Source organism: Lissotriton vulgaris, chromosome 5 (assembly GCF_964263255.1).
Source record: "Lissotriton vulgaris chromosome 5, aLisVul1.2, whole genome shotgun sequence".
NCBI classification, from domain to species: Eukaryota; Metazoa; Chordata; class Amphibia; order Caudata; family Salamandridae; genus Lissotriton; species Lissotriton vulgaris.
This window is the reverse complement of record NC_141693.1, coordinates 1,707,879,290-1,707,893,766: the sequence shown is the minus strand read 5'-3', so window position 1 is coordinate 1,707,893,766 and position 14,477 is coordinate 1,707,879,290. Positions and strand designations below refer to the sequence as shown.

General features: G+C 47.4%; 1 protein-coding gene across 1 annotated transcript in view; it reads right to left on the bottom strand.

Moving 5' to 3' along the window:
* Positions 1-13,405, bottom strand: part of GFAP (glial fibrillary acidic protein) — a 57,380-nt gene extending 43,975 nt beyond the window's left edge. Inside the window, exon 1 of the mRNA XM_086923878.1 lies at positions 12,811-13,405. Coding sequence (XP_086780004.1) covers positions 12,811-13,304 — 494 coding nt within the window. The 5' untranslated portion in view covers positions 13,305-13,405. The remainder of the gene's footprint in view (positions 1-12,810) is intronic.
* Positions 13,406-14,477: the final 1,072 nt, after the last annotated feature.

The window sequence follows — 14,477 nt, the reverse complement described above, 5'->3', positions numbered from 1 at the left end:
ACGTTTCAAGGTTCTATTGTCGCCTGCTTTAATTATGTTAGAAACGCGGAAGCTATACCACTGGATTATTGTGTCACCCTCATAATGAGCCTTCTAAAATCCCGTTTAACTTCTGAGTTTATATAATAAGTAAAACCGAAGGAGTAAGAATTATATAGCTACCGCTGTGTCTGATGGCGGCTGGTTTTAAGCGAGGGCCGATTATGGTGGATCTTATTTGCTGGAGCTTTTGTTCTCCAAATATCACAGAGCGGTATGGCGAACACTCTTTGTAACAAATGTATAGAAAATTGGCTTTTTCGCTCCTCTGAATAATGCGGATTGTATCCATACGGTGGCGCTGTTGAGCAAGGGTCTCAGATGCGCTGCTCACAAATTTTGCTTTATAAAAAATACCGGCCAGCAAAAGTCAGAGTTCTGAAATATTCTGTTTGTCCTGATCGGGAGCAAGACAAATAATTTAAAGTTTGCATTTAATTTAATACAGTTGGGAATGCGCCTCTGCACTTAATTACCATCAGAAAGCAGACTTTCTGAAAAATGTCTGTAAAAGTATGTTGTGTCTTAATTTCATTGAAAGGCAAAGAGGCTGGAAAAACCTCCTTCTCGGCGTCCATCCAGAAATCATTACTGCACTCGAGTTAAGTCTAATTTTCCGCCGGGGTGTTTGGGGGCTGGGGTGCGGATGCAGAGGAATCAACGTATCATGGGCAACATGGTGAGGCCGGCTCAAGTAAAACCAACGCCCATATGTACTATGATTTCGGGATTGCGTCACTTTTGTGGCAAAGCGGCGCTGCAACATCCTTTTTGGCATTTACAAATCCACGCAAATTCAATTTGAGTGGCTTTGTGTGGTTTAGTAAATTCAAATCACACACTGCCTGGAGTTACTTTGTGTCTGGGATGCTTATATGGGTGTGACAGGGGGGTTCACATGCATTCACCCCAGCCGCGGCTCCTGCAGGTAAGCTCGGTTGGAAGGCGGGTGGGGGTGGAGGGAGTCAACAGAAGACAGAATAGGATGTATTTATTTATTTTATTTTCCCTATTCCAACGTCTGTCAGCTTCCTCCTTCGCACCCAGGCCCGCCGCCCCACAGAGCTTACCTGCAGGAGCCGCGAATGATCCCCCCCCCATGTATTATGACGCAAACCCAGATTTACAAAGACTTGTAAACCTGAATTTACGCCAAAATGGTACGCTTATCAGACAGAGGTGTAACGAGCAAAATAGCCTTATTACTCCTCATTACTCCCTTTTTACAGTTGTGCCGCATTCTGCAGCGCACATAGAAAGAGGAATATTTGTGTAAGGATTGTTTTTGTGAACCCTTTTTGGTACCCTTGTACCATAGTGCAAGGGTGTCTGCATTGGCGCTAGGTAGCCTCGAGTGCGCCAGCACAGGGAGAGACCTGAAGATGATTGGCATGATTCTGGATGGGTGGCTGTTGTTCGGGATTTTTAATGATGGTGTTTCAATTCCATGTCCCATTCTGGATCCTGATTGGTGTGTTGTGAGTAAGTTACTGTTTTTACTGATTTCGGAGAGTTGTAGCGAGATAGCAATGGAGTTCACACCACCAGGAGTGACATGACATCATGGTTAGGGCTGAGTTTGGCATAAACTAGGTGGGAAGCGCAACGCACTGCTGTACCTGTGTCCACTTCCAGGCCAAACCTATCAGGGAGGAGCTGCAGACACAATGTAAAAACTGGTAGATTTGTGACACAAATAAAAGAAAGATTGCAACTAACATGCACCTCTGTAGCTGTGGTTCCTACACGGGCAACGATTATACATACACTGCACCTTAGAAGGTAGCTTTGTACCTGAAAGGCACACTGGAAGTAAAAAAGGACAAAACAAAAGAGTCTAAACATTACATCAGCAACCTACTGAGGACTCATCAGATGCAAACCCGATGCCATGTGACCGAATGAAAGAGGATGGCAATGATGGGTTCACTTAAAAGTCAACTCTACCGCGTTGAAACCATACCCAATCTCTGGCACAAGTGAACAAACCCTTCCCAGGCTAAGACCTGTGGTCACTGTAGGAAATGGTATCCACCCCATAGGCAGTAACAAGCACAAAATGGATAGCTCTATCCTGCAGCAGGCTGACTGTCTGGGCTCACTGCCTGAGCCGCCACATCACAAACACCACAGTGCAGACTGCACATGGCCAGAGAGGACAACACTCCTAAGTCAGGGGAAGGGCATTCACTATTACTGGAAAACCAGATATGTGCGCCCTCTATCGCCATCTCGAGTCAGCATGTTGCGTACCTTCTTGGCTTCGCCATCTCGTTCAATGTGGGAAAAGTATCACCAGCCAAACTGAGAGACACTGTCAATTTAGTTGGCAATCATTTTCAAATTCTTAACAACTGTCTTTCAAACTCCTTTCAACTATGCCTGCTGGATGGGCCCTTGTAGGTGTGCATGCCAATACTAACATCAAGTCCTACAGTCTTTTCACCCCTATGTCACCCTAACCCACCCTTATAGCAAGCACAAACCCACTGCGCGACCCTCCAGCCACTGAGCAGATGAGTCACAATCACGTCACCACAGACAGCAGACTGGTGGGTGACGCATGCTACATGTTGCACTGGAGCTGACATGCTCATTGACTGTGTGCAGATAGGAGGTTTGGGGAATCCGACCATATGCCTTATTTTTAGGGCGGTAAAACCAGAGACTTAGGGCCAGATGTACTAAATCTTTTTGCGTTCGCAAAGGGTGAGATCCATAAAATCGGGCTGATTGCGATCTCAAAAAGACCTTCTGGTATGTAGCAAACACAAATTTTAATTCCATATCACAGTATTTTGGTGTGTGACTACATACAGAATCAGAATTTGGAAGGAGCGTGTTTAGAGAGTCCCGTAGAAATACCCATTGGAAATGGGATGTATTCATATTTTGCAACCAAAATCCAGCTGTAAAACATTTATCTATCATTGACTGCATAAAGATGGTGGTAACCCATTCACAAATGGGAAGGGGTTGATAGGGGACACCCCCCCCCCCTTGTAGTACCATGAACCACAACCACACCTAAAAAATGATTGTTAAACTTCTCTTTTTTTTAAGCACCTTCTGTTTTCCATTAAGGAAAACGTGCTGCATTAAAAAAAATGATTGCTTTATTTAAAAGCAATCACAGATAAGGTGGCCTGCTGACCCAAGCAGGCCACCATCCCTGTGATGGCGGTGAACCGTATTGGGATGCAATTTGTGACCTACCTCATTAATATGAATGAAGCAGGTCGAATTCTGATCCACTACAATTTAGTCTTTTGTGAAACGACCTATTAGTACGTAGGTCAGTTAGCAAAATACTGCACTAATCAACAAAACACAGGTTGCAAATTGTGACTAGTGCTTAGTATATCTGGCCTATTGCTTGGCTTGCAGCTGTATTACGACGTGGGTACTACACATATGTCTCCACAGTGAATGTGGTGATGTGTCATTTGGTGCCCCATAACACTAAATGCAAAGAGATAGAAATAGGGGGTTTCCATACACACATTCATAATTTGTAAAAAAAAAAAAATATAGGGGGCACAAAGATTTAGTTAGGAGCGCTTTGTAGATGCTGCTGAATACCAAGGTGACAGAATATCGAGGCTGCCTTCTTTTGATTCACCTCATGCCTCTTTTACCTCCTCCCTACTTCTTCTGTCCCTTTATCTCACTCTTTCAGGTTCTTTTTATCTCTGCATTCTCACTTTATCACGGTTTTACTTTCTATTCTTCCTTTTTTTTCCCTCTTCTGCTTTTCTCGCTAGGTCAAAGAGCGGAGATGAAAAATAAGTCCTGGTCCCCAAAAACAGGTGCTACTGCTCACTACCTGCAGCCACCTGCACAAATTAGGCAGGGCATCCACCCATCCCTAAGCATGTTCCATACATTTTATCCTCTTTCGCTTTCATCCTTCCTAGCTTCTGCTTAGTCATCCCTACATGCATTCATTAACCCATTACATGAGTACTCTGTCCTTGTACCTTGCTTCATTTCCTTTCCCACTTTTCCCACATACCCACATAATTACTATCCTACCAGCAGGCCAATACCACTGTGCACTAGTTAAAGCATTCACGCCTACTCACTCATATCAAAACTCACCCAGATATTCACCTGCACCTGAAACACTTTGTCTCACCTCACCTCACCGCCAGGCGACCCGTCAGCCCACACAGTGCACTTACACACCCACCCGACCATGTCCATAAGGATATTTGTATCCATTAGTGTGTCCGTCTGTCTATCCATTTATGCATCCATTTCACTCATTTATTCCACCTATTTATACATTTCATTTAATCACCCATCAACCGACCCAGAGCACATAAATGCACACCAAACTCATTCATCCATCAACTGCTGTATCCATTCAAACATTCATCCATGTGCAATTCTATTCACCCCCTCAACCCACCTCTTTATAAACTCATTAAATGTACCCAAAAAACATTTATTAATCCACTGACGTAACTATGGGCCTCATTACGATGGCGGGCGGGCTGGTGCCGGCCGACTGTATGTCGGATGTTCAACCTGCCCGATTTAAATGTGATCGCCATGCAGCCGGTGGAAAACCTCTCTTTTCCATTGCTACTGATGCCACGGCCTTAGAAAAGGGCTCCAGCACAAGCCGCAGTGGAAATAGGCAGTTCGCAAACATCCAAGCACTGTGTGCCAAGCACCATGTGGTGCCTGGCACATGATGCATGGATGTTTGGGATTGCACCACATGTGCCACCCCATGGCTCATAGGAGAGGTCCATGGGCTTTGCTAGGGCCTCCAAAGTTCCATTCCGTCTGCCTTCATATGGCGGTCGGAATGCCATGTAAAGGCAGAGGTTCATCGTAATCCCTATGCCAGTACCTCCTCAGGCACTGCCCCCATTGTAGGGATTACACTCTGACCAACAACCTGACTGGCTCCTTGAGCCTGTCGGAGACGTCGGTCAGTCCCTCTGCCCGGTGCGCAGGGCTGGACTGGGAACTGGACCCGCCCTGGCAGGTTGCTTCTCCACCGGCCCTGGGAATGGGAGGGGAGGTGGGTGTTAGCCTGTAAGGACTGCTCCCGCTTTTCTACAGAGGGCCGATTTTGTAGCACTGCTGCAAAAACCGGCACCATGTAAGAAAAGCAGCCCCCTGTGGCCACAAAACCGGCCCCCACCCCTCCGGCCCACCGGGAAAATGCCTGGTTCCCGCTACGGCCAGTCCGGCCCTGCCGGTGCGCTCTGACAGATTGCATCAATATGCGGCGGTCGGACTGCAGACTGAGATGCCGGATAGACCACCACTGACGGGTTGTCGGTGACGATCCGCCCGACATCATAATCGGGCGCTATGTGTTATTGTGTTCGCTCATCAGTCCAACTTCAAGTAAATGCACCAAAAGCACACTCATCCATCAGTGAACTAGTGGACATGCCCATTACTGAATTTCCCATCATCGGTACATGCGCCAATCCATCAACAAATCCACCACACATCCATCAATTCACCCGCTAACCCATCTCTTGAGTCATCATCAACACATGCATCCATTATCAAAGTACCTGTCATCCATGTTTCAACTTACTCTGTAACCCACCCACAGTTCTTGCACCATCCTAAACACACATGTCAACTTGCCCATCAACCATTCATCTATTCACTTGCGAAGCCACCCAATAATATATCAATATATGCGCTCATCCATGAACACACCCGTCAACCTGCCCATCATACATCCAGCTATTTACTGACTGGCCCTCTCTTTAATCCGCCATCAATTCATGCACCCATCATGAACAAACCCATCAATCCATATGTTCACACGCCAACATGTTAGACCTTGTAACCAACTTTTCCCCTTGTGTAAGAACCCTGTTTTTTCTGGAAAGCATCTGCCCACCTCCACGTCTATCCTGCCATCCCTCATTCACCCATCCGTCCACTGACCGCAGGCACCTGTACATTTACCTCATACCTGCCAACTTGAAGGACAATCTCACCATGTGAAGAGGGGGCGGACCTCGTTTCGAGAAGTACCTACGAGCCCCCCGCCCCCCAAAAAAACCCAAAAAGCTTGCAGAGGCTGGTGCCGATATCCTGGGGTGTTATCACACCCCTAATGGACGTCGGAAGTTCAAAGTCTTGGAAAATAGCTGGTAAACCACCATTTACAGTGGTTTTTCCTGCCTCCTTGTGATATCAGCTCATCACAAGGATACCGTGTGGTGGGACTAGAGCTAATATCGTGTGTCACACGGTGACTCGTGTGCGTCGACAGATGTGTTACCTCTTTAGTCCATTTATCTTTTCACCCACCCACGGCGCGCGCTCCCATCCACCCAACTTTCTGTCACGCCGCGTTGCTTTTCTTTCTCTTCTGCGCATACTCTTCCCTGGGCTCTGTGCCCTGTATTTTGTCTTTCCCACTTTCTCCTCGTGTTCTTTTTGTGCCCCCGCCCCCTCCCTATGTCTCTCTTGCTCGCCCGCTCCCGTTGTCTAATTAGTTGTTTATCGTGAGCAGGAAGTAGAACACAGCTTGGGCTTGGAAATCAATGTTTCAAAGAGAAGCAACCGAGACGGTATAAAAAATAATTGAGCATTGAGAGGAAAAGCAGCGAAGAGGGCCCGAGCGCGGTACACACGACGCCTGACTGACACCCACGAACCCCCGCAGGCTGCGTCCACGCGCGCCCAACAAACAGGGTACACGGAACCCGAAAAAGGTGGCCCAGAAGGAACGCGTGTGTACTAACTAAACCCACAGACATCCAAGTAACTCGGTCTCCCAGTTAGACCGTGATCCCCACAGGCTGCCCTGAGGGTACCCCAGACACTAAATGCACCGAACCCCACGCACTGCACCGACGGGGCATCATAAGCTGCACATACGGACCGCCAAAGGCTTAACAACAATCAATCAGAGACGCGTAGAGCGCTCTAATCATCCTGAGGGGTCTTGCGTGAGATGGAACCCCAAAACTACTCCTGGCACCCAGGGAAGCAACAGGCGAATCCCCAAAGACTAGATGGAATTTCGAACACACGGACGAGTGCTGATGACTTCCACCGCACCACCGGCTCAAATTAAGCGCTGCGACTCATCCAACCCCTTCTTTGCCTTTCACCTCCACCCCTTCACGTCTACCCAATCATCCGCACAGCCAGGTTTTGCGCAGGAAGAGCCACGGCCGCGCTACACACAGAGGGCCTCAAACACCTTGACTACACCGATTGAAGCTAAAAGTCTGCACACACAATGCCCCACATGCTGCACACGCTGAAACACACCTACACAGTAGCCTAAATATTACACACATACTAAACCCGAAAACCCTTGTACATAAACACCCTAAATTGTATGTGCATGGAGGCTCCATGTACATACAATTTAGGGTGTCAATGTACAAAGGTTTATGGGTTTAGTAAGAGTGTAATATTTAGACTATGTTTCACTAACAGCTGCACCCGTTTGCAGCACGCTTTGACTTTTACACACATGCATTTACAGTCATGATTGCTTACATGTTCTGCATGTGCACCCGTTTTGGAACCTGTTGGTGATGCCAGGTTTGACTTGTGCAGCCTGTGAGTGCTGTGCGTGCAGTATTCGTGGTTCTGTGTGTGCATCGACTTGTGGTTCCGTGTGTAGAATTCTGGGTTTCTGCGTGCATACTAGGGTCACATAGTCACAGTATGTTGAAGTCTGTGTCCGGGCTTTGGGGTTCTTGTGAAGTGTACTCTGTGTGGGCAACATTTAGGCCTCCGTATGGGCAATCTTCGGGGTTTTATGTCTATGTTATTTGGGACTTGTTTGTGAATCATTCAGGGCTCCCTCATAGAGAAATTACACAGTTTCTTCCCACTGCTAATAGTGAGTGTTCTCCATGCCAGTGAGAGCAGTGGAAGCCTCAAAGGGTTGTCTCTGCAAGAGTCAATGGTTTTCAAGACAAATGCAGAAATGCTGACCAAATTATACAACAGGATTCGCTGAATTATGGCATGTTATGCTAAAAAAAACAAATTATACCGCGCATTCTGTAGCCCTTAGCACATTTTAAAACAGGTATCTTAAAACATGAACCTGAGTACTTTACAAATGTACACGTTTCTTGAGAAAAAAAACTACGTGTTCATAAAATGAGATTCCAAATATTTTTAACCAACAATTGATAATTTTGCCTTCCATGGAAGCTCAGGGGCGCCATTGAGTGGAAATTGTGTTCTCTACCCTCCAGCACAATAGGTTGTGGAACGCACAGACAATATTGCACTCAGCAGAACACACAACTATATCAGCATTCCTGTTTTAGTAAAAAAAAATCTCTTTTGGAGCACTGAGTTTGGTTTATTCTCTGTTGACTGTTGACGTGCTGTAGTCTCTAGAAGCACACTGCACCAAAAAACAACCCACCAGACATTTGTGTACACAGAATATTTATCTTGTGAGTATCCCAGTAGGATGTGCTTCCAGATTTAAAACACAAGCTTTAAAAGAGATGCGAAATGTTTGAGACTTCAGTAAACTCTGGGTGCCCTTTTTAGAGTAAGACGGACCTGTTTTAAGAATTGATGTCAGGGCCAGCCTTTCCACATGCACGAATATATCTGTTGCCTTAGAGAACCACTATGAGGCTTTAAATCACAAGAAGCTAACACAAAATGGATTTATTACTAGATAATGGGGAACGCTCCAAAGGCAAAATACGTTTTGCCTCGAGGGCCACAATAGGTTGCACCATTCCTGCGTGATGTAAATACGATTGCCATAAACTTAAAAAAGAATATTATGACAAAGCTGGCTATTTGAGTTACAAGATGTTAACTAACATATGCTGTGACCTTCATGTTCTAGTTTAAGTCCCAGCAAGACCAACTCACACTTCAGAAGTTAGAACAATCAGTTCAATTACATTGTGTAATGGAAACGCCAATTAGTTATAGTGCTTTGAGGCGGTTTATCTGAAGTTTAATGGTTTATAGAAACATAATAGCAGCTTAAAAGTGTCATTCTGTTTTCATTATTACTACCCTGTTTAAAATATATTTACATTTGTTAGTGTTTTGTTTCCTTTCCACCCATTTAGGCTCTTAACATCATCTGGGCAACACCCTCCCTCTTTAGCAGAAGAACACAACACTCAACAGGTCAAAGCGTCAGGAACCGCATAAAACATTATATGCAGAGTTTGAATAACTGTTGATCCCTCTGAGCACGAAGCACATGATCTTGTTGAAATCTGCAAATGATGCGGTTCATGGTGATGTCTTTGTCAAGTGCCTCAAATGTGGGCCGGACAGGGCCGCTGCACCTGTTGCACTATTAATGGCTGTGCCAGTGGACAGGGCCAGCTGTAGCATGGACGTGACCCCACAGAGTGGGGTCAGAAGCCTTATGTCCACTGCAGGCCTCTGTCCTTGCACTCAAACCCCAGTGCCGCTGGAGAGGGAGAGCCTGTGGGCACCGGAAACCATGGGAGGAAGTGGGAATGACCGCCCAGTTCCGGTAGCAGCGTCATCCCGAACTCCCCGTTAGACCCCCGTGTGGGACACAGTGCGCACCCCTTTCACAGCACTACAACTCAGACTCCCACTCGACCACATATTCTTCCTGCCGTCGCTTTGGTCTGCTGTAAGAGTAAGTCTTTAGCCAGAGAACCAGGGAGGCTCGCCTGTGACGTCAGAGCTACAATGTGACTGGCCATTCACGCATGTCTTTACACTGTGACCAAGGGAGGATAAGGCGTGACATGCGAACTGCCTAGTTTTAAAGGAATATCTCAATCTGAGCTCACACAGGGACCAATCCAGCCAGTGCTTAATTTGTAAAAAAAAGAAGTGCAGGTGCTAAAAAAAATTGCCAAGGAGGCCACAGCTCACTTCTTCCTCCTGTGAGCCCGACTGTCAACACTCTCACTGCCTCAGTCTCTATCTTCTAACCTTGATCTGCTGTCTGTCCCCTAAGTCTTTCTAAGAGTCTATCCTCTCACCTCTCTAATTATTTTCTATCATCTTTGTCACACCTGGTGTGCTACCTTATTCCCTGTAGTTCTGATTTGCCCTCTATTCATTCTAGACCTGCCCTTTTTCCTCTTCACTTGTATCCATGCTCTGCTCTCTCTCCTCTCGATCTTGGCTCTTTCCTATCACTCTTCTAGCAGTGATTAGCTGTGTCTCTGTTTTATCATTTGTCTGCTTTTTTTTACTCTGTCCTGTCCTCTACATCCTTTCATTCTATCATCTCTCTTCTGAATGCTCTCTTCATCACATCATGGCTGTTTTCTCTTTGTTTCTGATTTGCTCTCCTTTTCTTCTACTTAGCTCCTTCATATCTCTCTCCTCCCCCGTTTCTTTCTTCTCTTTACTCCTGCTCTCTCTCTCATCTGTAACACTGCTGCTGCCTGTGACTCCTGTCGTCGGCCTGTACATGTCCCTGCTATTTTGAACTCTGCGTTTTCCTGTTGTCATTCCTAAACAAGTGGAAGATGGTGTGTTTTACTTTCTTACCTACACCGAGTGCAAAAACAAAATGTACACCAAATGAAAATGCTTTTTTTGCATATATTAATCAGTGCGGTTTGACTGGGTTTATTGCGGAACAGACGGTTGCTCAAGCACAGCAGGTGATGTCACTGCTAGTGCTACCTGTAATTAGTAGGTCCAGGGATGGCGACAGCATCGGCATCCACTGCTCAGCTTGCTGTGACTATGCCTGCTACAGCACAGGCATTGTCCCCAGCCGTAATGCTGCCAATGCGGGTAAGTATGGCTGTGCTGCCTACTGGACTAACGCATGCTCAGCAATTACCATGCTGCGGTGCAGCGCACAGATTCTACAGGTGATGCCATGGCTCACAAAAGTTGTGGTAGTCCGCAGCCGCATCGAGCACGTTGAGGATAGCAGCAATGCAGGGCTGCAGGATATGCTACTCTGGCTACGCAGCAAGTGGAAAGTCCTCACTTACTTTCATTTATTCTTCCTTAAGAGCCCTCACTCCCAAGTTCCGAATGCGCTCTCGCAGCTTCCTTGCCTCAACTCCATCATGAGCCAGCCACCAGCTACAATTATCCAATGAGAGGCTTAGGCCCAGGCAGTGGCAGGGTGCAGCAGACTCGGGGAATAGAATGCAAGCCATAGTTTGTCGATGACTTCTTGGATTTATGATCAGCGTGACGACATCATCACTAACGTGGTGATACACAATCATGCCTGCCTGGACAGGTGTATGTTGGCCTGTCTATGAACATTTACCAGCCAGTCACCATGCAATGTATGTTATTCTTTTCATTTTGAATTTGAACAATTAATATTGAGACCACCACCTGCAGGGCCAGAAATTGTAGCCCCGGCCCTGTGAAAGAAGTGCCGGTGCTGAGCACCTGAAAGCACCTGCTCAAATTAAGCACTGAATCCAGCCTGTCAGTAGATGTAACTGCATTTGTATAGCGCTTCATAACTCTTGAGAGGTGTTGAAGTGCTTCGTAGCACGCTACACCATGAGGGACTGCTTGGTTGTAAGGAAGCTGCATGTGCACTGTGGCCTGTGAGAAGCATTTGGGTGTCATGCCTGAGTGACAAGAGTGGCTCTCTGACCCTGTCTTGAGGAGCTGTGCCTAAAGAGTGGTGCTGGGAAAGGAGAGAGCGATAGAGCGCATGCAGGTTGCATCAGTCGGCTGCTATGAGTTACTCTGCAGACCTAAAGAGAGAAAGAGGAGTGTGATCTGCTGAGATGATGTTACTGGAAACCGAAGGGCTTTAGAGTGTCCAAAGTTCAGGCCGATTGAGGCCTAACTTGGACCTGCAGTGAGGTTCTTCGTTGAAGCCATTCAAAATGGCAGCCGGTTGTGTTACAGTCATAGTTTGGGATGTTTGGTGGCACCTGCCATAGAGACGGGTAGCACATCACTTTGTACATTGGAAATAGGACCTCTTGGTTATGACGTGGATTATCTTAGAGAGTTAATGGTGCTTGTCTGAAATCAGAGTAATGTCCTACGTCTTACATTAAAAGGTGATGGGAAGACTGTTTGCAAGTATTCTAACTACTGGCAGTCTCTCTGAGTAGCATTCCACCCCATTGTTTTCATCCCACTGTGCCACTCTAGACAGAGGCCCACCTTATGCAAACCAGTACTGACCCTGCTACTCCTGGGAACAGTCCATCCCGAACTAACAGATAGGGCTTTGGCAGAAGGAACACAAGTAACCTCTGACTAGGTTATTCCTCCTCAGTGAGGTATAGCTTGGATCTTGTGGCACAGCAAGCAAGGGGTTGGACCCTCGGACACCGAGGACATTACATCAAACACACATTCTCTCATCACCTTTAATGTGCTATTGTGAGCTCTGATCCATCGAGTTAACATTTGAATAGAGCTTAAATTCTCACAAAAACCCAGGAAAAACATAAGTGCAAAGGCCAAAGTTTCCTTAGGAGCTTGCGTCTGAAGGGGGCAAAATGCAAAGGTTGTTTAATCGATTCTACCTCATGCTTCTTTCTTCCACCACCCAACACTCACTAAATCTTTATCTCATTCTTGCAGGTTCTTTTTATTCACTACATTCTCCCTTTGTCACTGTTTTCCTGTCTTTCTCTTCATCTTTATTCTCCCTTTTCCACCTTTCTCTCATTTGTCCTGGGCCAAAGTCGGCAGCTGAAAAGCCCCAATCCCCAGAAATGAGTGCTGGTGCCCAGAAACGAGAGCTGGTGCCCACCACCCACAACTCCTGGCTGAGATTAAGCGCTGCCTTCGAGCCTCCTCCCTCTGCTCCTGCCCCTCAGGTCTCACCTACGCCTCAGCTTGTCCAGATCCTCTGCTAAGTTGTCTCTCTCGATCTCCGTCCGGGCCTTGGCGTTGGCCAGCTGGTCCAGCTGTCGCCGCAGGTCCCTCAGCTCGTCCTGGTAGATGTCACCCAGGTGGGTGGGCTCCTTCTCCCGGATCTGGTTGAGCTCGGTCACCAGCACCTTGTTTTGCTGCTCCAGGAAACGCACCTTTTCGATGTAGTTGGCAAAGCGGTCGTTCAGCTCCATCATCTCCACCTTCTCGTTGGTGCGCGTCTCCTTGAAGTCAGGGTTGAGGGCATCGGCCAGGGTGAAGTCCACCTTATCCTGCATGGGCCGGAAGGTGGAATGGGGGCTCATGCTGGTGCCTGTCACCCTGGTCAGAGACACCCTTGGACTGGGGTTGGTAGAGCGCAGGCGCCTCCTTGGGGTGTAGACCGGGCTCTGGTTGACAAAGACGCTGGTGGTCTCTCCGCCAAACCTGCGCCTGTAGGAAGACATTCTCAGGGCTTCCCAAAGTATCCTTCACAACAAACCAACCAGGCTGCCACCGACAGAGTCCTTCCTTCTACTTTTCCAAAGAGACCCGTGTGCCTCCCAGGAGCTTTTCTTTATACAGGGAAGCCCACCCCCTCTGAGATGAGCTTGAGGGGGAGGCAAGGGGGGACCAATGCCCTTGTGGCCGCTCATTCCTCCACCCCACCCCCTCCACCCCACATCCCCCTCATTCCTTCAAATTCAGCAGAATACAACAGGGAAACTGAGTGCCACGGCCTGGCAGAGCTGAATGGAGCGGGCCTTTGTGCGTGTGATTAATTGGGATGCGTGACTGCGCCGAAGACAGGCCTCTCTCTGGGCAGGAGGCGGCCCTTGGACTGGGGGAACGCTCTCCACGCAGCTTGTGCATCACACGCCACACCGTGACCGACTTCCACCGTTTCCCACACACGCTCTAACTGACTGTCACTACCGAGGCTTCTGTGAGCTGCAGGGCGGTGGCACTGCGGCGCAGCGGAGCTTCCAACCCATTCCAACCCAATTAACCAATTAAGAGGGAAAACAGTAACTACTGGGGCAATTAACATTCTGCCCAAAGCGTTCCTGAGGGGTCTGGTGCGCCAAGAAGTGGCATGTGAGCAAGTGCGCGCGTGTGTGAGCGCGAGTGCCGAGTGGGCGAGCCCGCAGTGTCGCCAAAGATGCGTTCAATATCTTTTTAGCGACTCCTGTGCTGTTTTTTAACATTAATACAAACAGTGTGTACGTGTCAGACGTGAACGTTGTTAAGAGATGCTGTGTGGTACTTACTACCTGCTGGAAATGAGGATGGGCTACAATTGTAGTAGGTATAACAAAACTTTTAATAAGGATTTTTAGATGGGCCCAGTCGTTATCTGTCTTCCCAAACTCACCAGGATAACCCATTAAGGGGTTGATAGGAAGGTGGGTGGGCGTTGCCCAAAAATATATACATTTAAAAACCGTAACAATAATGAAACTAGTTGCACCCATCAACTAGATGACACAATGCAGATGTTTGATAGACAACATATTTAATCATCAGGGAGAGAGTAGACATATACAGCGTGGGAAAACAGCAGTGAGGCTATCATAAAAGTAGGCATTGTGAAACATTACCATGTATGGTAATCCATGGGGCTGAGATGCCCACGTGCA